Below are 27,324 nucleotides of genomic sequence, written 5' to 3' on the forward strand. Positions count from 1 at the left end.
AAATTCAAACATTTGCTAAATATAAGTAATAGTAACATTAATAACATACACAAACTATTTATGCTTAAGTATAATAAAAACAATAATATAATGAAGAATCACATAGCCACTGTTCATCTTAAGAAGTAGAATAAAATCCAAATATTTTGAAACAGCTACATCTCAGAGGAGTCTCTCCCCCATGAGGTATAACCATTATGCTGAATTTTGCATTTGTGTTGTGATTTATTTGCTTTTACCCCTTTTGCATGTAAATGACCTGTTCTGATTTTGTGTTTTGAAGCACATATAAATGTTATTGCAAATCATTTATATTTTTGCTATTTGCACTTTTCTTAATGTTGTATTTGTGAGAATTGTCCATATTGATGTAACTGTTTCTGTATCTATTTCATTTGTATTACTCTTTACTGCTTCTCTGTATGAATAACACACTGTATTTATGTATATCTTTTGCTGATGGATATTTGTGGGATTTTTGTTTGTTTGTTATTCTGTTGGGAAAAATTCATCTGTATGTTCTTTTCCATGTCTTCTGGGTGGAGGGGTAAGAATATCTGAGATGGACATGCAGGATTTGCATTGTTTGCTAATATAGCAGGTATTCCTTCAAAAAAAAAAAATAAAATATACGTGATCTCTGGAAAAAAAAAAAAGAAAGCTATTGATTTAAGCATGTTGATTCTGTATCCTGCTACTTTGCTAAATTTGTTCATCAATTCTAGAAGTCCTCTGATAATGTTTTTTTAGTCTTCTAGATATAGGATCATGTCTTCAACAGAGATAATTTGACTGATTTTCCTATGTGTATCCCTTTAATTTATTTCTCTTATTTAGAAGTTTAAGGACTATGTTAAATAGGAAAAGTAAGAGTGGACACCCTTGTCTTGTTCCTGTTTTTAAGAAAAAATGTTTAGGCTTTTCTCCACTATTATATTAGCCCTTGTTTTGTTGTATAGACCCTTTATAGTGTTGAGGTAAATTCCTTGCATCCCTTATTTCTACAGTGTTTTAAACATGAATAGGTGCTAAATTATTTTTCTGCATCCATTGAGAAAATCATATGATCCTTGTTTTGACTATTTATGTGGTAAATTACATTAAATAATTTGTATATGTTGAACCGAACTTGCACCCCTGGGATGATATCCACTTGATCATAGTATTCTATCCACTTAATGTGTTTTTGAATATAGTTTGCCAGTATTTTTTTAAGGATTTTTTTCATCTATATTTATTAGGGATATTGGTCTGAAATTTTTTCTTTGATGTGTCTTTGGTTTTGGTAACAGGGTGATACTAAATTCACAGAATGAATTCCCTATTACATAGAATAATTTAAGAAAGACTGGCATTAGTTCTTCTTTAAAGGTCTGGTAGAACTTAGCTGAGACTCTATCTGGTGATGAGTTTTTCTTTGTTGGAAGGCTTTTAATAACTGTTTCAATTTCATTACTTGATATTGGTCTGTTTAGATTTTCTACATCTTCCTGATTCCATTTGGGCAGGTTAACATGTGTCTAGAAAACTGCCAAATGTTTTCTAGATTTTGCAATTTATTGGAGTATAAATTTTCAAAATGGGTTTTAATGATCATCTGGAATTCAGAGGAGTCTAGTGATATTCTCCTTTTTTATCTTCAGTTTTTGCTGATTTGGATATTCTTGCTTTTGGTTAATTTAGCTAAGTGTTTATCAATCTTGTTTATCTTTTCCAAGAATCAACTTTTTCTTGAACTGATCCTTTGTATTTTTTTTATTCTAAATTTAATTTTGGCTCTGAAATTAATTATATCCTGCCTTTTCTTCATTTGGAACTAGTTTCTTGTACCTTTCCTGGAGACTTACAGGATCATAGTAGATTATGTTGGATCTTTCTTTCTTTACCATAGGCACTCAGTGCTATAAACTTTACCCTTAGAACTGTCTTCATACTATCCTAGAGATTTTGATAAGCTGTTCTTACAAAGGCAGAATTATTATCGTCAAAATGGCCATACTATCAAAAATACTATACAGATTTAATGCAATTCCTATTAAAATTCCAATGACATTCTTCATAGAAATAAATAGAAAAAGGAATGATAAAATTCATTTGTAAAAATAAGAGGCCCAGGGCTGGGGTTGTAGCTCAGTGGTAGTAGAGTGCTTGACTAGCACATGTGAGGCCCTAGGATCGATTCTCAGCATAACATTATAAAAAAATTTAGGTATTGTGTCCATCTACAACCAAAAAAAAATTTAAATAAAAAAAGAGGCCCCAAATAGCCAAAGCAATTTTTAGCAAGGAAAGTGAAACAGGAGGCACCACCATACCGGACCTTAAATTATGCTACATAGCTCTAGTGACAAATGCAGCTTAGTAATGGTGCCAAAATAGGCATGATGACCAATGGAACAGCATAAAAGACACAGAGGCAATGTTAAATAGGAAAAGCAAAACAGTATAAATACAGTTAACTCATACTAGACAAAGGCATCATAAAGATATATTGGAGAAAAAATAGCCTCTTCAACAAATAGTGCTGGGAAAACTGGAAATACACATGTAGAAGAATGAAATCAATCCCCTATCACACACTGCACAAAGGACCTAGGCATTAAACCATAGAATCTGCACGGAATAGAAAAAAATGTACGCCCATGTCTCCATCATATTGGCTTAGAAACTGACTTGTATAAGATTCCTAAAGCACGAGAAGTAAAATCAAGAATCAATAAAGGGGATGATATCACATTTATTTCTTTTCACAGCAAAGGATACAATCAAGAATGTGAACAGCGAGCCTACAGAATGGGAGAAAGTCTTTCCACCTTCACCTCAGATAGAGCATTGACCTCCAGGATATAGAAACAAAGAACTCAAAATACTTAACACCATAAAACCAAATAACCGAATCAATAAATGGGCAAAGAACTAAACAGACACTTCTCAAAAGAAGAAATATGAATGGTCAACAAATACATGAGAACAACATTTGACTTCTATAGCAATCAGAGAAATGCAACTTAAAACTACACTGATATTTCAACTCACTCCAGTCAGAAGGGCAATTATGAAGAATACAGGTAAAAATAAATGTTGGTGAGGATGTGGGGAAAACGGAACACTCATACAATGCTGATAGTACTGCAAGTTGGTTCACCTACTCTGGAAAGCAGTATCGAGGTTCCTCAAAACACTAAGAATGTAACCATCATTTGACCTATTGCAGAATTCTTGATAGAGAGAAAAAACATGGTGACATTCAGCAGAAAACAGTGTTTACTAGTGCCAGCACTGGCTGATTTGAATTTGAATCCCCAAAGGATGAGCACCACATGTATTGGTGTTGCCTTATGTATATACTCCACGCTAATATTTCTTTCATTTACCAGCTCTATACCTCCCACATTTTGATTGGACATTCTATTTGTATATCATAGAGTTGCAATGAAGTTACAACAGAATTGTGGAATGTGAACAATGGATACTGATGGTACCATGTCAACCCAGGCATATATCCAAAGGATTTAAAATCAGCATACTACAGTGATGCAACCACAACAATGTTTAGAGCTGCACAATTCACCATAGCTAAGCTATGGAATCAACCTAGGTGTCCATCAATAGAAAAATGGATAAAGAAAATGTGGGGATGGAAGATGTCGGCGAATAGAGTATGACACCTCCATGTACCGCGTCACTGCGCAGGTGATTAGTGAGTTTAGAACGGCCAGAAGCTATCTTGTAAGAAATGTCCAGCAAAATTGGGGTGCATTGAAACCTAGAGGAAGAATTTCAACACCCGAGGATCAGTCACTGCGGCTCAATCGCAAGTGAACCGTGCGCTTGGAGATTCAGGCTGATTGATCAGCAGCCTGCCCCGTAGCCAGCCGCGGCCTGCGCGCCGACGTGCCAGCAATGCAGAGAAACGGTGCTATGGATTCTGTGGGGTCCTGCCAACTGTGCCCTCACAGTGCTCCAGACTGATTTCCGGGTTTGAGACAGGGGAGAGAAACAGTCCAGATCTGCTCTCCACACCAGAAACCAAGGAAGCCAGCGGCCACCATATTGGAGAGCTAACGTCACCATCGCCAGTTTCGAACAGACCCGACACCATCGCAGCAAGTTCAGCGATAGAACAGGTGTGTGACATTTAGCCCTTCTCCCATACAGCAGGGAAATCGCATAAAATCTCTCCCCGGCTTTCTGGGGGCGTGATTATCAGAGTGAGCGTGAATAGAGGAGTGGGGAAAGGTAAAGGCACGTGACCTCCAACTCCCCCCTCCCACCAGCAGGGAAACCTGTCTCGCCAGCTCTCGGAGGAGTGGCTATCTGAGGGAATTGAAAGAATAGGGGGCCGGGTCCCAATAGCCGAGCTCCACATCCAGAACACTGCAGGCCCAGAGTGTAGCTTGAACTGCGGAGAGGTACCACACTGGGGAAGGCCTGTCTGGCGGGAGAAGCAAGGAGACGAGAGGCCAGGAATAAACCTAAGTGAACAGGATTGGAGAGACACCAGGTGGAGGAGGAGGGAGCAGCCTCATATGGATTGATTCCTACAGCCCGAAGGCAAAATCTTGGTCTGGAAGGCAAAGCTCCACCTACTGGAAGCAAAGAAAATAGAAGCCTAACAGTGCTTTTTTTTTTTTTTGCTTTTTTTTTAATTGTAATTTCTATTTTATTTTATTTTTTTATCATTTCTTCTTTTATCTTTTCTATTTTTTTTCTCTTTCTTCTCTCCCTCTATCTTTCTTGGTTTGCTTCCTTACCTGTTCCCTGTCTTTCCTCCCAAGCATGACCACTCCGATTACGTGTAAATTACTAAATGCAAATAGATGAATATTACAAGATGGTCTATAGTCCGCCTAAGCCCTTAACTACCCCAAAGTACTCCTGTCTATTCCCTTGTTAATATCCGCCTGCATTTGAGAAACCTCCCAAAGAAGTTAAGATATACTAACCACCATACCATCATATCTCCCGACCTTAACATAAAATCCTAAGTTCAAACCTTAATTCTCTATATGCCATCAAAATCTATAGGCTTTTAATCAAACTAATGAATTTACCTTAAATCACAATTAAATCCAACATCTCTAAACATTGTCTCCCAACACAAAGGAGAGATCTTGGAGCTATACGAAACCAAAACAAATTTATAGGAGAAAACAGAAACACAGAAGTCAAACAGAGTTGGAAAGTAATGTGAGCACCATGAAAAAACAAGGGAAAAAAGGATTACAAACAAGGCAGCATAACTTAAATTTACAGGAAAACCTAGAGATATCAGCAAAATGGACAGATAAAGAATTCAAGGCATAACTGACTCAGATGGAATGGAATCTTAAAGAAGTCATTAGACAGCAAGTCAAAACAATGAAAGAATACTTTGAAAATGAATTACATAAACAGATTCAAGAAGAAAAATCAACTCTACCAGGAGATAGAGATTTTTAAAATAATCAAAGAGTAATCCTAGAAATGCAGGAAACCACAAACCAAATAAAAAACTCAAATGAGAATATTACAAGTTGACTAGATCAAATAGAAGTCAGAACATCAGATAATGAAGACAAAGTATATCAACTCGAAAAGAATATAGTTAACACAGAAAGGCTGGTAAGAAACCATGAGCAAAACATCCAAGAGATATGGGATGTCATAAAAAAAACCAAACTTAAGAGTCATTGGGATAGTGGAAGGTATAGAGGTCGATTCCAAAGGAATCAACAATCTGTTGAATGAAATAATTTTAGAAAACTTTCCAGATATGAAAGATGGAATGGATTGCCAAATCCTGGAAGCCGACAGGACCCCAAACATACAGAACCGTAATAGACCAACACCAAGACACATTATCATGAAGATATCCAACATAGAGAACAAGGAGAGAATATTAAAAGCTACAAGAGAAAGGAGGCAGATTACATTCAGGGGTAAACCAATTAGGATAACAGCTGATTTTTCATTACAGACGTTGAAAGCGAGAAGATCCTGGAACACATACTTCAAACGCTGAAAGATAATGGATTCCAACCAAGAATATTGTATCCAGCAAAATTAAGCTTCAGGTTTGACAATAAAATTAAAATATTTCATGATAAACAAAAGTTGAAAGAATTCGCAGCCAGAAAACCAGCACTGCAAGGCATTTTGAGCAAAACACTACAAGAAGAGGATGAAAAGCAGCACCCAAAACCAACAGTGGGAGGTAACTCAGTAAAGGGGGGACAATAATCAAAGAGGAAAAACAAGCCAAATTTAAATAAATAAATAAACAAACATGACTGGAAGTACAAACCGTATATCAATAGTAACCCTAAATGTTAATGGCTTACACTCACCAATTAAGTGACATAGGCTAGAAACTTGGATTAAAAAAACAGATCCAACAATATGCTACCTTCAGGAGACTCATATGATAGGAAAAGACATACACAGGCTGAAGGTGAAAGGTTGGGAAAAATCATACCACTCACATGGTCCTCAGAAACAAGCAGGAGTGGCCATACTCATATCGAATAAAATCAACTTCAAACCTAAGTTAATCAAAAGGGATAGAGAAGGACACTATATACTGTTAAAAGGAACCATTCACCAACAAGACATAACAATTATCAATATGTATGCACCAAACAATGGTGCTGCAACGTTCATAAAACAAACTCTCCTCAAGTTCAAGAATCAAATAGACCACAACACAATAATTATGGGTGACTTCAACACACCTCTCTCACCATTGGACAGATCCTCCAGACAAAGTTGAATAAAGAAACTACAGAACTCAATAACACAATCAATAACCTAGACTTAACCGACATATATAGAAGATATCAACCATCATCAAATGGATATACGTTTTTCTCAGCAGCACATGGATCCTACTCAAAGACAGACCATATATTATGCCATAGGGCAACCCTTAGTAAATATAAAGGTGTGGAGATAATACCATGCATCTTATCTGATCATAATGAAATGAAACTGGAAATCAATGATAAAAGAAGGAAGGAAAATCCTGCATCACTTGGAAAATGAACAATAAGTTACTGAATGATCAATGGGTTACAGAAGACATAAAGGAGGAAATCAAAAAATTCTTAGAGATAAATGAAAATACAGACACAACATATCGGAATCTATGGGACACAATGAAAGCAGTTTTAAGAGGGAAATTCATCGCCTGGAGGTCATTCCTCAAAAAAAGAAAAAAACAACAAATAAATGAGCTCACACTTCATCTCAAAACCCTAGAAAAGGAAGAGCAAAACAACAGCAAATGTAGCAGAACGCAAGAAATAATTAAAATCAGAGCGGAAATCAACAAAATTGTAACAAAAGAAACTATTGAAAAAATTGATAAAACTAAAAGTTGGTTCTTTGAAAAAATAAATAAGATCGACAGACCCTTAGCCATGCTAACAAAGAGAAGAAGACAACTCAAATTACTAACATACGGGATGAAAAAGGCAATATCACAACAGACACTACAGAAATACAGAAGATAATTAGAAATTATTTTGAAACCCTATATTCCAATAAAATAAAAGAGAGTGAAGACATCGATAAATTTCTTAATTCATATGATTTGCCCAGATTGAGTCAGGAGGATACACACAATTTAAACAGACCAATAACAAAGGAGGAAATAGAAGAAGCCAAGAAAAGATTACCAACCAAGAAAAGCCCAGGACCGGATGGGTATACAGCGGAGTTTTACAAATCCTTCAAAGAAGAATTAATACCAATACTTTTCAAGTTATTTCAGGAAATAGAAAAAGAGGGAGCTCTGCCAAATTCATTCTATGAGGCCAACATCACCCTGATCCCGAAACCAGACAAAGACACTTCAAAGAAAGAAAACTACAGACCAATATCTCTAATGAACCTAGATGCAAAAATCCTCAATAAAAGTCTGGCGAATTGGATACAAGAACATATCAAAAAGATCGTGCATCATGATCAGGTAGAATTCATCCCTGGGATGCAAGGATGGTTCAATATACGGAAATCAATAAATGTTATTCACCACATCAATAGACTTAAAGATAAGAACCACGTGATCATCTCTACAGACGCAGAAAAAGCATTCGACAAAGTACAGCATCCCTTTATGTTCAAAACACTAGAAAAACTAGGGATAACAGTAACTTACCTCAACATTGTAAAAGCTATATATGCTAAGCCTCAGGCTAGCATCATTCTAAATGGAGAAAAGTTGAAGGCATTCCCTCTAAAATCTGGAACAAGACAGGGATGCCCTCTATCACCACTTCTATTCAATTTCGTTCTCAAAATACTGGCCAGAGCAATTAGACGAAAGAAATTAAAGGCATAAAGATAGGAAAAGAATAACTTAAATTATCACTATTTTCGGATGAAATGATCTTATACCTAGCAGACCCAAAAGGGTCTACAAAGAAACTATTAGAGCTAATAAATGAATTCAGCAAAGTGGCAGGATATAAAATCAACACGCATAAATCAAAGGCATTCCTGTATATCAGCGACAAATCTTCTGAAATGGAAATGAGGAAAACCACCCCATTCACAATATCCTCAAAAATAAAATAAAAATAAAAAAAATACTTGGGAATTAACCTAACAAAAGAGGTGAAAGATTTATACAATGAAAACTACGGAACCCTAAAGAGAGAAATAGAAGAAGATCTTAGAAGATGGAAAAATATACCCTATTCCCCTTTTTGGACTATTCCCTAAAGGTTCTCAGCACCACACAAAAAAATAAATACCATAAAATAAAGGTATTGTGTCCATCTACAACTGAATATATTTTAAAAAGAAGAAATGTATAGAATAATATCACATATAAATATTAGAGATAAAACAACAGTTTTCTGACTTTAACAGTATCAACCATTAGACATAATTGACACTAAAGAAACTATACCTACCACAAGCACAATTATAAATGCTTTTCAAATAAATAGGCAACACTGATCAAGGTAAAGCAGATGATGGGAACTAAAAACAATTCTCAATGAATTTTAAAAACTGAAATTAAACCAAGTATCTTCTCTGATTACAGGAAATTAAATCAGCAATCAAAGTCAAAAAGGTGCCTGGAAGGTTCCTAAATGGAAATAAACACACACTTCCCCTTTGCCCCCCAGTACTGAGGATTAAACTCAGGGCACTTTACCACTAAGCTATGTCTCCAGACCTTTTTATTTTTATTTTGAAACAGGGTCTCAATAAGTTGCCCAGGCTGATTTCAAACTTGTGATCCTGCTGTGTCAACCTCCCAAGCAGCTGGGATTACAGGCATGTTCTACCATGCCAGCTAGCAACACACTAAGCAACCAATGGGTCAAAAAGCAGAAAATATTTTTAAGTTTATAAAAATAAAAACACAACATAATATATTAAAATATGCAGACTGTGACTTCCATTGGTATTAGAGGGAAAGTGACATCTATGATTACATATCCTATAAAAAGGAGAGAAGTTTCAAATAAATATCACCTAATAATTCAGCAAAAAGGGAATATTATATATAAAGTAAATGGAAGAAAATATTATAATTTTCAGGCATAAAAGATAGGATGCTACTATATATCCTATAGGTATTAAAAGAAAAAATGAGAATTCACTTTTGAAAATTACTTTTCTTAGATAGTGTAAAGAGCAAAATTGGAATCTAAAAAATTTTCCACATAACCTCTGCTCCTACAGATGCATAGTCGCCTTCTTTATACAAATATACCACCAGAGTGGTAAGTTTATTACAAACTGTAAACCTAAATAGACACTAACACCCAAAGTTCATAGTTTACAATATAGTTCACAAGTGTTGTTATATGTTCCTTGGTTTTGGACAAATTTATAATAACAAATATATCACTATTACAGCATTAAAATGAGTAATTTCATTGTCTTAAAATATCTGTGCTCCACCTATTCATCCCACATAATTGATCTCTTCACTGTCTCCATAGTTTTGCCTTTTCAAGAATATGGTGCAGATGGAATCATACAACATGCGTCCTTTTCAGTTTGGCTTCTTTCATATAGTAGTGTGCGTTTAAGGTTACTCCATGTCTTTTTATGCCTTCCCAGTACATTTCTTTTTATTGCTGAATAATGTTTCACTGTCTGGACATACTATAATAGGTTATTTATCCATTCACTTACTGAAGGACACATAAGTGGCTACCAAGTTTCAACAATTATGAATATAGTTGTGCAGGTTTTTGTGTGAACATGAGCTTTCAACTTCTCTGGGTAAAGATCAAGGAGTGCTATGTCTGAATCATACAGTGAAAGTATGTTTAGTTTTTATATAAAGCTTCCAAGCTGTCTTCCAAAGTGGCTATTCCATTTTAAATTTCCATCAACAATAAGTGAAAGCTCCTATAACTCCATTTGCTCACTAGTATTCAGTATTGCCAAAGCCATCATTTACTGCAATCCCTATCAAATGCCAGGCAAGGACACTGCAGGAAAAGAAATCTAATTTTTGTTTGCTTGTTTTTTGGGCAGAATTAGAAAAACTCACTGTAAAATTCATATGGAATCTCAAGGTCCACATGAACAGCCAAAACAATCTTGTAAAACAAAAAAATCTAGAGGACTCGCACTCCCTGATTTCAAAACCTAATCCCGACCTGTTATAGGCCTAAGCTAACGTGGATATTTCTGTCTTAGTGGGGTTTTTGTGTTTGTTTCAGTACTGGGGATTGAACCCAGGGGTGCTCTACCACTGAGCCACACCCCTGTTCCTTTCTGAGACAGTGTCTCACAAGTTGCTGAAATGACACTTGTGCAACACTACACCTGGCTATTTTTGTCTTAGTTTTCAACCACAACAAAAAAAGTTTAAAAAGTGAAATGAAGAAAAAAAACTACAAATATAAAAGAGGTATAGAGTAAAAATATAAAGGAAGAAAAATCTTTCCTGGATGTGGTGGCATGTGTCTGTAATCCCATTGACTCAGGAGGACACTTTAATAATGCCATGTCTTTAAACCCATGAACATGGAATGTTTTCATTTATTTATGCCTCCTTGAATTTTCAGAAATTTTTGCAGGTTTCATTGTACAAATCCATATAAATCTCTCACTTCCTTGTTTAACTGCTTTGTATTTCATTCTTTTTGATGTTATTGCTAGTGGAACTGTTCTCTGAATTTTATTTTCAGATTATTCATTGCTAATATATATAAATGAAGCTGATTTTCATATATTGACTTTGTATACTGATACTAGGCAGAATTTGTTCGTTAAAGATAACAGGTTTTGGGGGTAGAATCTTTGGGGTTTTATACACGTACAATCACGTAACCTATCCCTTTCCAATTTTGATGTCTTTTATTTTTCTTATCTTACCTAATTGTTCTGGCTAGAATTTCCACTAGTATGTTGAACCGAAGTGGTAAAAGCAGAAATCCTTGTCTTGTTTCTGACCTCAGAGGAAAAGATTTCCCCAATGGTTATGATGTTCATTATGGGGCTTCGTACATGGCTTTATAGTGCTCAATTTGTTTAGGTCTATCCTCAATTTGTTAAATGTTTTTACATAAAACAGTGTTATATTTTGTCAAATGTTCTTTATGAGTCAATTCTGATAATCACATAATTTTCTCCTTCATTCTGTTTGTAGTATATTACATTGATCAATTTTCATGTTGACCAATCCTCGCATTCTAAGAATAAATCCAATTTGTCTTGATAATATCATTGTAATATGCTGCAGAATTCTATATGGTACCATTTTCTTTTCAATTTGGCACCAATGTTCATAAGAGACATCAATCTTTAGATTTCTTTTCTTGCGATATTTCTGCATGACTTTTGGTATGAGGGTAATGCTAGATTCACAGAATTATTTGGAAAGTATTCCCTCTTCTTTATTCAAATTTCCATTTTATTCATACATCATTTTCTTAACTTTCTCCATATCTCCCTTTAGTTCTATGACTGCTGTTTTCTATGTCTAGTAGATCCACCATCAGGTATTTTTCAGGGACAATTTTTTATTCATTTATTTTTTTTTCCTTTGAATGTGCCAAACTTTATTTCTTTTTGTGCCTTGTGTTTTTATGTTGTTGTTGAAAACTAGATGATTTGATTCTAATAATGTGGTGACTCAGTAAATCATATTTTCCCCTATCCCCAAAGTTTGCTGTTTTTGTTACTGCTTTTGTTTCTTGTGGTTGTTATTGTTTGGTTACATTGTTTCTGTTCCAAAGACTGGCTTGAGATATAAACTTAAGGTCCTCTCAACTATTTTCTGAACCTCAGGTTTCCCTAGCATGTGCAATCCCTAATTTTTCCCTATATACAACTGATTTTGAGAAGGTAACAACCAATCAACAATATATGAAAAAATGCTCATCATCTCTAGCAATTAGAGAAATGCAAATCAAAACTACCCTAAGATATCATCTCACTCCAGTCAGAATGGCAGCTATTACGAAGACAAACAACAATAAGTGTTAATGAGGATGTGGGGGAAAAGGTACACTCATACATTGCTGGTGGGACTGTAAATTGGTGCAACCAATAGGGAAAGCAGTATGGAGTTTCCTTGGACATCTGGGAATGGAACCACCAAATATGCTATTTTTAAGTCTATACCCAAAAGACTTAAAAATAGCATACTACAGGGACACAGCCACATCAATGTTTATAGCAGTACAATTCACAATAGCTAAACTGTGGAGCCAACCTAGATGCCCTTCAGTGGATGAATGGATTAAAAAAATGTGGCATATATACACAATGGAATTTTACTCAGCAAAAAAAAGAGAATAAAATCATGGCATTTGCAGGTAAATAGATGGTGGTGGAGAAGATAATGCTAAGTGAAGTCAGCCAATCCCCAAAAAAACAAATGTTTTCTCTGATATAAGGTGACTGACTCAGTGGGATAGGTTGGGGGAGCATTGGAGGAATAGATGAACTCTAGATAGGGCAGAGGCGTGGGAGGGTAAGGGAGGGGACAGGGGATTAGCAAGGATAGTTGAATAGACATCATCATCCAAAGTACATGTATGAAGACACGAGTTGGTGTAAACATACTTTATATACAACCAGAGATATGAAAAATTGTGCTGTATATGTGTAATAAGAATTGAAATGCATTCTGCTGTCATTTATTTTTTAAAAAAATAAAAACAAAACTGATTTTGAAGGTTCTACTCTTCATATCCAGCTCTCAAAAAGGGAAAATGGGAAACAGAAAAGAAGAAAAAAAAAAAAAGCCACCTTTTAAGTCCACTGTTAAGTCACTTCAACCAGAGTTGTAGGGATTTTATAAACAAATGAGGGGCAGTATGCAACAATGAATGCAAGCCTCTTTGTCTCCACATGTCTGGGCATTCGTAGCAATCAGTCTTCAGAACCTAACATTTAGAGGACAAAGTCCTTTTTGTTCACCTTGGCTGCCTTAAAACTGCCATGAACATGTAGTTGCTATAGCATTAAAAACTGAAATTGATTGAAATTAACCCACTTCATCCTCTAAGCCTTTACCTTAAAGTTACAAACCTTAAAAAGACTTCCAAGTTCCAAAATATTTACATCAGAGAGATTCTGCCAGTGCAAATGGTGTCTAGGGGGCAGACAGATTCCCATCCCCTTACCTCTAGGATTTAGATTCTTTCTTAGAATTTCCATCTTTCTGTTTCTATTGCCCCTCTGTTCTTGCATATGTTCATTTTATCTATCAGACCTCTGGGTGTATTAGTTATCATTGTTTTAAAGTCCCAATCTGATAATTCTAACATCCCTGCCATATTTGAGTCTGGTACTAATGCTTGTTCTGTCTCTTCAAACTGTGCACTTGCCTTTTAGTATGTCTTTTAATTTTTTTTCTTCATAGCCAGACATGATGAATTCTGTAAAAAGAACTACTGTATGTAGGGTTTTAGTAATGTGGTAATAGGTATGGGCACCCAGGATGCATTCTACAGTCCTATGATTAGTCTGTGTCATTTAGTGAGTCTTTGCCTCTAAAATGGAAAGTCATGTGTTTCCTAGTTGCTGCCTCACTACCCCCACCCTCCCCAGGTACGACAGGGTGTCTAGATTGGGCAGGGGAGAGGTACTTCATCATCTGCTCTGTGGAAAGTTACAGGAAGTCTGAGTTAGCATCTTTCCTTCCTCTACATAGATACCTAGAGCTAGCTAGAGGTGCATATTTCCCTTCCTTCACGGTCAGTTAGTGTCTGATAAAACAAACCCCAGCAAGTTATGGTCTAGTTAAACAGTTTCTCCTTAGAGCAGAACTTTATTATAACAACAGAATGCTATAGTACATTTTTAAATGGCTACTCAATCAGATCTTACTGCTGAAAGCTGGAGGAAAATTTTTTTCCAATATTCACTGTAAAAATTTTTTCCAATATTCACTGTGAAAAACTCCTAGAGGTAAAACTCATAATAGTAGAAGAGCCCCCATGACTGGGTGACCCCAGAGAGTAATTACTGAATCTCAGACTTATTCACATGGATTTTTCAGTGAATCATAATTTATACTTCTACAGAAGTTTCAGCTCATGTATTTCTGTTCTAGCAAATTGTGATTCTCTATATTTGCTTGTATGCCCAATTAGGGGACAGTGGATTATTCTATGATGTCACTATGGTTATGGATATAAAAAAAGATATTGGTTTTGTTCAGCTTTTGACTTGTTAGAACAACAAATTGCTTGGAGTAACAACTTCCAATTCCTAACATACTGAATGAGAAACAGGAAGAATAGGAATAATTTATGCAATTTTATGCTAATAAATTCAACAGTTTAGATAAAATGGATAACCAAAATGAAAGATATAAGTTACCAAAAACTAAAGAAATGTGGACTATTACTTCATTGGTGAATTATATATGTATCATTTAAATAAGAGAGAGGCTCAATCTTACAGAAGTACAGAAAATAAAGGCGGAAACAATCCTAACTCATTTAATGAGACAGCATTCCTTTTTTTTTTTTTACCAAAACCAAAGACTCAGCCAGGCATGGTGGGGCACGCCTGTAATCACAGGGGCTCAGGAGGATAAAGACAAAGGATCCTGAGTTCAAAGCCAGCCACAACAAAAGCAAGGCCCTAAGCAACTCAGTGAGATCTTGTCTCTAAATAAAATACATAACAGGGCTGGGGATGTGGCTTAGTGGTTGAGTGCCCCTGAGTTCAATTCCCAGTACCAAAAAAGACAAAAACCCCAAAAAACGAAAAACAACCAAATACTCAACAGGGAAATTAAACACCCAAATACATCATGAGCATAAGTGTAAAAAATCCTCTATAAAATGTAAGCAAACTAAATACAACAATATATAGAAAATACATTATGAACAAGTCATTACTAGGAATACAATGTTGATTTAACATCAAAACTCTAACTGAAATGTACACTTTAAACAGATGACTTGTATATAATGCGAATTATATCTCAATAAAACTAATTTGAAAATAATAAGGCATCACTGATTTAAAAAAAATAAATCTTGAAATATATAGAAAAAGCATTTGATAACATGGAACATCAATTTATGACAAATATTCTAAAGGAACTAATAAAAGAAATCGTCCTTAATCTGATAGAGGGCATATACAAAAACCCTACAGCTAATACCATACCATAATGATGGAAAACTGAATGCTTTCCAGTTACAATCAGGACCAAGGCTTCTATTTCAAATTGTATTGAAGATATGGAGCAATACAATTAGATAATAAAAAGAAATAAACAGTATACACATTGAAAAGAAAGAAATAACAGTTTTTATACACAGATATTTATGTATACATAAAAAATGACTTTGTACTTACAAAACAACAAATAATAATTCATAGTCAATTTGATCATATCCCTAGACATAGGTTATGCAAAAAGCAATTGTCCTCCTCTACACTACCAAGAAAAAAATTAAAAATGAAATAAAAATATTACTTTCAATGGCTTCAAAACCAGAAAATACTAGGGGTGAACTTCATGAAATACTGATAAGACTTATATACTTAAAATCACAAAACTGAGAGAGATTTAAAAAACTATAAACAAATGCAGAGAAACACCATAATCATAGATTGAAGACTCAATATTATTGGAATGTCAGTTTTTTCCCAAACTAATCTAAAAATTCCATGCAATACTTACAAAATCCCAATAGACCTTTTTAGAAAATAAAAAGCTGACCCTGATATTTATATGAAAACGCAAATTTCCTTGGATTAACCAAAACAATCTCAAAAAAGATAAAGGATTTCTACAACCTTACTTGAAGACTTTCTGGAAAACTATGGTATGGTAATCAAGTCTGTTTAAGGATAGACAAATCAGAACTGGGGTTGTGGCTTAGTGGTAGAGTGCTTGCCTCGCATGTGAGATATACTGGGTTTGATCCTCAGCACCACATAAAAAAAAAATAAACAAAATAAAGGTATTTTTTTTTAAAAAAAGGGATAGACAAATATATCAGTGGAACAGAAATGAACTCAGAATCCAGAAACAGACCCACAACAATATGGCTGATTCATATTTTTTTTATCAAGTGTTCAAAAGAGAAAACAGATCAATGGGGAAAAAATTTTTTTAAACAAGGTGCTAAATTGGTGTAATGGAAAAGGAAAATCTTTTCAACAAATAGTGCTGGGACAATAGACTATTTATGTGGAGAAATAAACCCCTAACTATATTTTATATCATTGCCATTAACTGGTGTGAGATAAATCATAAGCCTTAATGCAAAAACTGAAATTACAAAGCTTCTAGAGAAAATTCTGAGAAGGCTTTCTTTTAATCTTTGGATCTTTTAGATAACCCAGAGAGCACTAGGCATAAAAGGAGAAACACTGATAAAATAAACAATATCAAAATTAAACTTTTGCTAACTGCAAGCTATCATCAAGAAAATGTATAAGCAGCCATGTACGGTGGCATATGCCTGCAACCCAGTGACTCAGAAGGCTGGGGCAGGAAGATCACAAATTTGAGGCCAGCCTCAGCAACCCTAAGCAACTTAGCAAGACTCTATCTCAAATAAATGGGGAAGGGGGCTGGAGGTGTAGCTCAGTGGTTAACCACCCCTCCCATACCATCCCCAATACCAAAAAAGATAAAAGAAAATATATAGGCACGTTCCAGATTAAGAAAAAAATTTTTATACATATCTGATTTAAAAAAATTGTAGTTAGAATATATAAACAACTCAATAGTGAAATGACAGATAAATTTTGTAAATGGGCAAAAATCCTTTAACAGACATTTCGCAAGGGAAGATAATGAATGATTATGAAGCACATGAAAAGATGCCCATGAATCACTAGGGAATCACAATTAGAACAAAAATGAGCTATTACAACATTTCCACCAGAATTAGCCTAAAAATTTAAAACTAATGGTGGCAAATACTGGTAAGACTGTGGAGCAACTAGAAAGAACTTCCACAGACTGCAGATGGGTGAATAAAATGGTACAACCACTACGGAAAACATTTTGTCAATTATACTTCTCTAGGTATTTACCCAAGAGAAATGGAAACAAAATTCACCCAAAAATTTGATAGAAGATTTATTTATAAATGCCCCAAACTAGAAATTCAAATGTTTATCAAGAGATGAGTAAAAAAATTGTGATATTATTCACATATGGATATGTTCAGCAATGAAAACCCAGGTAAATCTCAAAAACAGTATACTCAAAAAAAGCCAATTGCAAAGGAGTATGATTTAAAATGCATGAATTTTTAGAAAAGGAAAAAGTCCTAATGATAATGACAGAAACCAGGTAAGTGATCGCCAAAGGCAAGGGGTAGCAGGAATTGACTACAAAGAAACTCTGTGGAACAATGGAAAATTCTAAAATTTGAAAGGTCTATGGATTCCACAGGTATTTAGATTTATTAAAACTCAACAAACTACATATCTTAGATCTCTACATATCACATAATGTTATATCTTCGTGAAAAAAAGTCAATAAATACAGGTATTTATGCACTAAAACAGTCACAAATGCCAAAATACTAGCAGCTACTGAATTATAGGAATTTTCCCATGATTATTTGTATTTTTAAGATTTTCTTTAATAAATAAGCACTACTTATGTGAAAAAAAATTTTAAAAATTAGGTCCTCAAGCAAACCCTCACTAAAAAGGTGACATCTGAACAAAGACCTAAGGATGAGAGAGTCAGCTATATGGATATATTTTAGAAAAGCCTTCTAGGATGAAGAAACTGTACAAGTCCTGAGATGTCTAGAAGTAACATGCTCTGACTTAGCACCTTAACAGGTTTACTCTGGGTATAGTACTCAGAATAGACAGGGCAGAAAAAAAGAGTAGTCAGAGAACTACTACAACACTCAGGTGAGAGTTGGTGGAAGCTTGGATTTGGGGAAAGCAGTGAAGTTAAAATACTTAAATTCTGAATATACTTTAAGGCAAACCTAACATCTCTTGCAGATGGATCTAATGCAAAGTGTACTAGAAAGAGAGAGGTAAAGGATGACTTTAACTAATTGGGACCTAGTCAATTAAACTACAGTATCATTTACTAATATAGAGAAAACTAGGAGATGAAGTTGGGTTTGGGGGGAGGAAGACAGTACAGGTTTTTTGGACATAATAAATTTGAGTGAAGATATTAAACGGGTAGTCATCAGCAACTACAAAGTATTTAAAGTCACAGGATTAAGTGAGCTCACCAAGAGAATGTGTACATGAGAAGAAATGGGAACCAAAGAAAGGCTCTAAAGTATTCATGTGTCAGGAGGTCAGCAAGTTCTTAGCATAAACTAGAAATCAAAGTCAGTAATACCCTGAAGTAAACTGTTAAAACTATTCTTAGGAAAAAAAAATGAGTTCAGAAATAACCAAGAAACCCTTTTCTGTTCTTCATATAAAAGAACACTCTCAAGGCATCCTTGATACTGTAAGATGAAGTGGATACCTTGATAGATTCAAATCTGGACATGAAACTACAAAGAGGTAACTGCATCATTCACCATCCTTCTAGTTCTATATTTTTATAATCCCATGAGTCAAGCTTTTCTATCTTTGAGATGTTTGGAAATAAAAATCTAAGGGCATATTCAGAATACTCTTTCTCAAATAGCTAAGGTTTCAAACAACACACATAAGTCATCAGATGACACTCAAAGCTTGTTAGGTAATGATCAACTACATGGCTGTCAGATATTCAGATGTCGCTTTGGAGGCTGATGATAAACTACAGGTCTGACAACTCACTTTCCATTCTAAGATATTTCTTGAACTTTTTTTTTTGTTGTGACAGGCAACCAAATTGATTACACTCAGTCATCGGGGGTTGACACTACAGCCAGCAGACTTCTATTTGTTGATTGCTATTGATTTTCTTTGATACATCATTTAAAAATCAATAGTTGGAAAGAAAAATAGGCTTGGTTTACACATACTTAAACGTACTATTGTATGCTGGAGGAGGCACAAGTTTGGCAGGGCTTTGGCATCCAATTATAAGAAGAGCTCTTAACAGGTGAAAGCAAGGGCTTTAGATCGATATGCAGTTTTCTTTCTCAATCAAAGAAAGTGGCTATAAATTAGGCTCATCAGTGTTATTTCCAAAGCTTTCTTAAAACAAACAACTTAAATTTTTTTTATCTTCCTCGGATTTACATTAAAGGATACATCACTAAGAGTTTTTGTTTTGTTTTGTATTGTTTTTAAGAATATTCAAGATACCTGGAGTTCATCCGTGCTTTTATCTTTTTGGCTTTTTTTTTATTTTTTTGCCGCTCTTCTCCATCTTTCAAAGGCTCCGGTGGAACTGTACTTTCAACTACAATGTCAATAATATACTTCTTCAAGGAAAGATGCTCCTGCAAGATAAATTAATAAAATGGTGATTATTTTAAAATAAAACAGGATTTCTACAAACTAGTGAATATACAAGATTATGCAGATGAAACTAAAAGTAGTCTCTATGAAATACTAGTTTCTAGAATTATTTTGGAAAATGTCCATGACATTGTTTTTTTACTTAAGATTTTCACTAACTCATCAAACATTCACTGAAGACCAGCTAAATGCTAAGAATTCAAGGATAGTCCCTGTTTATAATATCACTATGTGTAAGAGGTAAGACATCACACAAAATTATAATACAAAGCAGTTAGCCAATTAGAGATTTAAATTGCTATAGAAATTCAAAATAAGATGACTGTTCACCAGGGGTAAGGAGGGAAGACTTTAAGAAGAAAGCATTGTGACCACCATCCTTTGAATATGAATAGAATTTGAACACACAGATGTCCAGTGTGTATGCATCTATTTGGGATGTAAATAGGGTACAAGGGCAGAAGGCAAAAGGGTAATCTCAGGAAACATATCTCAGAGATAAGAAAGTAAAATGTGCTATTGACAACAGTTTGGCGGGAGTAGATAGAATGTGACCCATTTCCCTCCTCATCCATCTTACAGATTTTTTGGTTTATCATGTTAACTGCAAAACTGCAGATACACAATTCCTTTGCCCCTCTCTTCTTTTGTACCTGCATGGCAAAATTCCAATCCTAAATCCATGTCTCTACCTATTTTGTGTCTATATCTAGAGCAAATTAACATGGCTATAATTGCAAATCACACTGACTGTTCTTACTTTAAGTTTATGACATTATACCTCAAGTGAGCTCTAGAATTGCAAGGTAACAAAGCAGACTTAGTCTGGTCAATTCACACATACTCACCTTCCTAAAAATTATTTTAGACTTCTCTTCAAATTTTCAATACCTCTTATTCCCCACTTCCAACTCTCAGTTCCAACTCTCAGTTCAATAGCATACTTATTTTGCTGACAACAACAGCATTATTCAGAAGAGAGCTTCCATATTCTCTCATGGTCAAATTTGACAACCAATATGAACCTGTGCCTTTATGCTTTTTCTCCTGCTACACTCAATTTCTTATCTAGGGCCAAGTCCTTTATAGTAGACTGGATCCTATTCCTTCTTTACCATTTATATGGATATGCCTCTTATTTTCAGCATCATTGATTATTCACTTTCTGCTAAAATTCTTTCTACTGAAATCACCTCAAAAGAATCCTTGTATATGCACTTCAGCTACCTTTTTGTACCAAAATGTGTTGAATGTATATCCTCTCTGTCTTCACTTAAATCTTATTCTCTCCTGAACTCTTTTCAGTCTAACTTTGGCTTACCATACTTACTCTGTAAACCGTCTCTGTCACCAATGGCTAACTCTCAGCTCTCTTCTGTCTCTTACAGATCACTTCGGCCTCCCTGACGTTTTCTTCTCTATGCTTCTTATATCAATGTCCTCCTAATTCACTGGCTATTTCTTCTAAGTCTCTTTGCTGGATCCTATTCCTCTTCTTGATCTCCAAATATTGCAACATACCAAAGCAATCACCACAGATGTGCTCTTCTCAATCTAATTCATTCATCAAGGGCAGTAATTTAAAATATTGTGTATACAAAGACACTACTCCAATTTTTATCCCCATTCCTGACCTGTCTCCTAAATTCCATTCATGTACATAAAAATATGTCCTCATTGGGCTGGGGATGTGGCTCAAGTGGTAGCGCGCTTGCCTGGCGTGCATGCGGCCCGGGTTCGATCCTCAGCACCATATACAAAGATGTTATGTCTGCCGAAAACTAAAAAATAAACATTAAAAAATTCTCTCTCTCTCTCTAAAAAAAAAAAAAAAATGTCCTCAAACTTTCCACTTAGGTAAAGAATGTCCATCGTCAAAATTTCCAAAGTAATTTTTCCATCAACGCAATTCTTTTATGAAATACAAACCAAAACTCATCCCCAAATACCTCCACTTCTCTCTTCCACCATCACTAGTTTTAAGTCACCAACTGTATAGTCTCTTAATTGGTCTCTTAGTGTCTAATTTGACTTACAAATTTTTTCTCTATAAAAGGAACCGTTCGTTTTTTTAAGGTATACATCAAATCACATCATTCCTCTTAACAAAACTTGCTTTCTCATCACACTTAGGGTAAAATACAAATTCCTTCCATGATTTCCAAAGACCTACAACATTGACCTCTCGAGCATTATCTTATACCACCCTCTCCCTTCTTTACTAAAACTATATTCACAATGGTCCTCTTGTAGTTCCTCACATTCATTAGACATATTACTACCCAGGACTTTTTTGCCTTTGGCCAAGAATATTATTCTTGCAGAAATATGCCTGGTCAGAGTAAAAATGAAATCTCAATCTTAATTAATACCCTATATTATTTAATATATCCTTATTCTATTTATTTTTTCTTTAGAGAACTTGCCAACCCCTCACATATTCATTTGCAGTCTCCTATATGAGAATATAACTTTCACAAGGGCATTGTCTTTGTTTTATTCACATATGTTTTTGTGTCTAGGAATGGCCGGCATATGGCAGGCCCCAATAAGCATAAACTAAATGAAGGAATGAAAAGAAAGTAATGTAATAATAATATTTATAAGAGTTTATTATGCAATATACATTGAGCTAAGTGCTTTATATAAAATCATTTATTTAACACCGGGTGCAGCGGTGCACACCTATAATCCAGTGGCTCAGAAAGCTGAGGCAGGAGGAACCCGAGTTCAAAGCCAGCCTCAACAAAAGCAAGGCGCTAAGCAAGTAGGTTGAGACCCTGTCTCTAAATAAAACACAAAATAGGGTTGGGAATGAGGCTCTGTGGTCGAGCACCCGTGAGTTCAATCCCCCCCTCCCCGTAACCCTCCCTCAAAAAATCACTTATTGAGCTCACAGACCTACACTTAGAAGGCACATATTTTTATTATCTCCATTTTAACTATGAGAAAACTGAGATACAAACAGACTTAAATCTTGTCCAAAGGTAGAAGGTCAAAATCATGACTGATTGCAGATAGTAAAGTCACAGAATCCAAATTAAAACCTTGACAGTATGATTATGCAATCTATACTCTTGACTACTACCTTAAAGAAACAGCTGGAAATGGGTTTGAGCAGTAGAACCATGTCCACTTTTCAAATCATCAATCTATCAAAAACCAAACCAAAATAAAAATCTCATAACCAAAGGAAAATATTTTCTCACAAGGAGAATTATTTTCTTTAATAAAGCTGACCTATTATATACTTTTGTATTTAGCACTAAAAGTGATAAGTGTTCTTGCGCCCACCCGAGTGCACACACAACTTGAAAAAAATAATCCAGTTATTTCTTTTCAAACAGAAAATAGAGGAGATAAAGAAAGAGTGGAGGGGAGGGACCTCTTCCTTTAACTACCAAGGATACATGGTATAATGCAAATCATTTGTGAAGTTACCACCCACATTATCATTTATTGAACACTTACTATGGGATTAGCAAAGGGCTGGATAAAGTATACAACATTATTTCCTGTAATTTTCATAACATCATAGAACAGGTGACAATATGTTTACATTTTACAGATGCTTAACAAATACAGTTGCTTATAGATGCAAGTCTCAAAGGGCGTGTTATTGTGCCCATGGTTACAAACCTGAAAGTAAAAACCACCAATCCCTGGCTTTTACAAGACCATGATTTTTCACTATTACACATTCCTTTCCTCGGCACTACTCATGCAGGCTAGTCTCTAACATGTAATTTCTCCCCTACACAAGGAAAAGGAATATTCTAAATGACATATTCAGCTTTGTGAAAGATCAACTATACTATATCTAGGTGTACATAAAAATGTCACTTACACATCTAAGAGAACCCATAAAGTATCCTCATACACAATGCCAGGCTTTACCCAGGAAATTTGAATTCTATCTAGAACTATCAAAAATCACACCTTTTTATTACACATTTACACATGGATTCATACTTACAAATATATACACATACCATGTATTAAAATTACGTTAACTTGTTTTAAATCTCAAAACTAAAAACAACTGAGAATATACTGTATTAATAACTTTAATTCAAAACTAACTCATGTAATTATAGAAAATAAAGTTAAAGAAGAAAACCTATAATTCTAATACCAAAAACAAACCTAATATTTTAGAGGGTACCCTTCTAGAAACATATTTTGAATAAATATTCTTACAGAAATTGGAATAACCACTTAGAACATTTTGGGACCTTCTTTTCCCCTGACGTTCTAAGTGTGTGTGTGTGTGTGTGTGTGTGTGTGTGTGTGTGTGTGTGTTTGGTAGCAGGAATTGACCTGCGGGGCCCTCAACACTGAGCACACATCCCCAGCCCTATTTTGTATTTTACTGAAAACAGGATCTCACTGAGTTGCTTAGCACCTCGCTTTTGCTGAAGCTGGCTTTGAACTTGTGATCCTTCTGTCTCAGCCTCCTAAGCTGCTGGGATTATAGATGTGCACCATCTTGCCTGGCTAAATACATATTCTTATCATTAAATAATATTCTGTAACATAAGCTAGTGGCTATAAAGTATTCCATTTCATCAATATATATAATTTCCTTAATATGTTACTGTTTCACACATGAATAATTTAAAATTTTCAATATAATATAATAAATATTCCTATAGTTAATATTTTAACAAAAAGTCAATTATTCCTTTATGATCAAAGCAGAGAAATGAAATTCCTGGGTTATAGACTGCACATATTTTTAAGGCTTCTGAAAATTATTCCCAAAATGACAAAATGAGAATTATGTACCCCTAAGTGATTTTCTAGTGGTTTATCTACTGTTCCTATTCTAAATCTGTTTGGTAGCTGAAAAACTGGAATCAGCACACTTGATCATGTTTTTACTTTGTCTTCTGTGACAGAATGACTCTTTTGTCCAACTTTCTGTAAACACATTTAAAGTTTTTATATATTTCCTTTTTTAATCATTTGTTTATTCTAATTTGTTATATATGATGGCAGAATGCAATTTAATTCATGCTACACATTTAGAGCACAATTTTTCAATTTTCTAGTTGTACACTATATTTCCTTTTTTGATGTATTTGTTTTTTGTATTTTGCTCTTACAAAAAAAAAAGATGCATTGTTGGGTGCAACACAGAATAATTAACAATTGTATTTGTCTATTAAATCTGTGACTGGATTAAACAGGAGGTTTTGACATGGTTCCCTAAGACCATGTCAAGCATGTAAAAAGGTTTTCCAACATTGAGGCAATGGTTGAGTAAATTATGGTGTATCTTCATAAGGAAGTTATTAGTCAGTAAAATTCTCATAAAGCAGGAATCTGAGAAGATGGTAGCATTTGTAGAGGTAGTGTCACTGGAAGTCTGAGGAGTTGCAGGAAAGGGAAACTAGATTCGGGTCAAGTGAGGTCCTTGCAGTACATGATGGAAAAGAATTTCATCGTGTGCTAATCAGAGATAGAGATTTATACAAGAAAGCAGAGAGACTTTCAAGGGAGAATGTAGACTAACTTGAGAGTAAAAAGGGCCTCAATTTTGGGTTCCAATACTTATAGAAGGGCAGTAGTTAGGGGCTGAACTGGAAGTAGAGCTGAATAAAGCAATTTTTGCCACTTTTCCCAGTACTTGTGCAATGTCCACAAGTTACAAAATTTTCGTAGGCAAGGTCATGGGTCTAGGACAAAAGTTAAGGGCATAGGCTGGGTTGCTTACAAGTTGCAAAAGTTCATGAGTGTTTTCTGTATTCCAATGGTTCGTGGGAATTTCCTTCATTCTCAAAGTTCATGGGCACTCCTTGAGACCCAATTTTTCTCTCCTCCCCTCACCCTCTCCTCTCTCTCTTCATACACACACACACACACACACACACACACACACACACACACACACAAATACATACATAAAAATATATATTCCCAAACCCCAATCTTAATTTACTTTTAGACTCTCTCTGATCCCTATGTAAAACCAAAAAGAACAATCAGATAGGAAAGCAAAACCTATAAAAATATTTACAACAAAAATAAGTGACAAGAAATTCCCATAACCCCCAAAAAGAAGTTGGTGCAGACAAACTACCATTACATCAGTAGGGGTTCAGTGTCACTGTAGCAGCAACAAGAAGCAAACAACAGGTGAACAATGGATATCGGAACAAACAAATCCTAAAAAAGGAAGTTATTCAGTGAAGATTTCAACAGACCAATGTAAGAACAGCATCTAAAAGTGAGAGGAATTTTGACCAATTGCAGGTGAGTGAACAATGCCTGCCATTAAGAATGTCTCCATGGAGGGCAGTCCCCCTGAACTTTCAAAACTGAACAATTTGGGTTTCCTTCCAGAAGAGGGTCCTCACAAGAGAAAATGCTGGAAAAGGAATTTAAATTGAGCAAAATAGGAATAACAAATGAAAAAATGCCTAGATAAAAGCAGAACAGGGAAACAGAACCAGGAAATTTCAGAAAGCACACTACTCTATACTCCACAAAAACAATGTAACAGGAGTATTATGAAGTTAGAATAGCTACCCTTAATCAATCTCCTCCTAAAAGCTCTATTCAACTAATTTGATGTTAAAATAAGCAGAAGATCTTTTGCTTCTTGGATTTGTTTATGTAATTCATTGTCGAAGTGATCTTTCATTGTCTCATTTTGCTGTCTAATGTCTTCCTTGAGACTCAAGATCATCTGAAGCATGTATATCCTGAATTCTTTATCTGACATTCCATCTGCTGCAGCTATTACCTCTTCTAAAGTTGAGTTGACCTGCATTGCGTGTGGTCCTTTCTTTCCTTGTCTTTTCATACTGCTCGCATTTCTTTCTGCTTGGTGAAACTGTTGTGTTATTGAAATTTTCCCCCTATGTATTTATATTGCTCTTGTATAGTTGAAAAGTCTCCCTTGCAGGGGCGGGTGGCAGCTGTGCTCCTCCTCCAATTGGGGTGATCTGTCTACCACGCTGACGGGCCACTGGGCCTGTTCTGCCGGTTGGTCGCAGGTCTGCCTACCTTGCAGGTGCGGGCGGTGGCTCTGCTCTGCCCATCCTCCAATTGATGTGACTTGTCTACCATGCCCGCGGACCCCTGGGCCTGTTCTGACGGTCGGTCACAGGTCTGCCTACCTTGCAGGCGCGGGCGGCGGCTCTGCTCTGCCCCTACTCCAATTGCGGTGACATGACTACCACGCCGGGGGGCCGCTGGGTCTGTTCCGGGCACGGGCGGCAGCTCTGCTCTGCCCCTACTCCAATTGGGGTGACGTGTCTACCATGCCAGCAGACCACTGGGCCTGTTCCGCCGGTCGGTCGCAGGTCTGCCTACCTTGCGGGCACGGGCGGTGGCTCTGCTCTGCCCCTACTCCAATTGGGGTGATGTGTGTGCCACGCCAGCAGGCTGCTGGGCCTGTTCCGCCAGTCGGTCACAGGTCTGCCTACCTTGCGGGCATGGGTGGCGGCTCTGCTCTGCCCCTACTCCAATTGGGGTGACGTG

At 35.7% G+C, this 27,324-nt stretch overlaps 1 protein-coding gene across 3 annotated transcripts in view; it reads right to left on the reverse strand.

Moving 5' to 3' along the window:
• The window catches only part of Scaper (S-phase cyclin A associated protein in the ER), a 325,725-nt gene that overhangs the window by 240,673 nt on the left and 57,728 nt on the right, over nt 1–27,324 (reverse strand). For all 3 annotated transcript variants that reach the window (XM_048793832.1, XM_048793831.1, XM_015480048.2), the window contains exon 12: nt 19,678–19,814. In XM_048793832.1, coding sequence (XP_048649789.1) covers nt 19,678–19,814 — 137 coding nt within the window. The remainder of the gene's footprint in view (nt 1–19,677; nt 19,815–27,324) is intronic.

This window comes from Marmota marmota, unplaced genomic scaffold, assembly GCF_001458135.2.
Source record: "Marmota marmota marmota unplaced genomic scaffold, marMar, whole genome shotgun sequence".
Classification (NCBI taxonomy): Eukaryota; Metazoa; Chordata; class Mammalia; order Rodentia; family Sciuridae; genus Marmota; species Marmota marmota.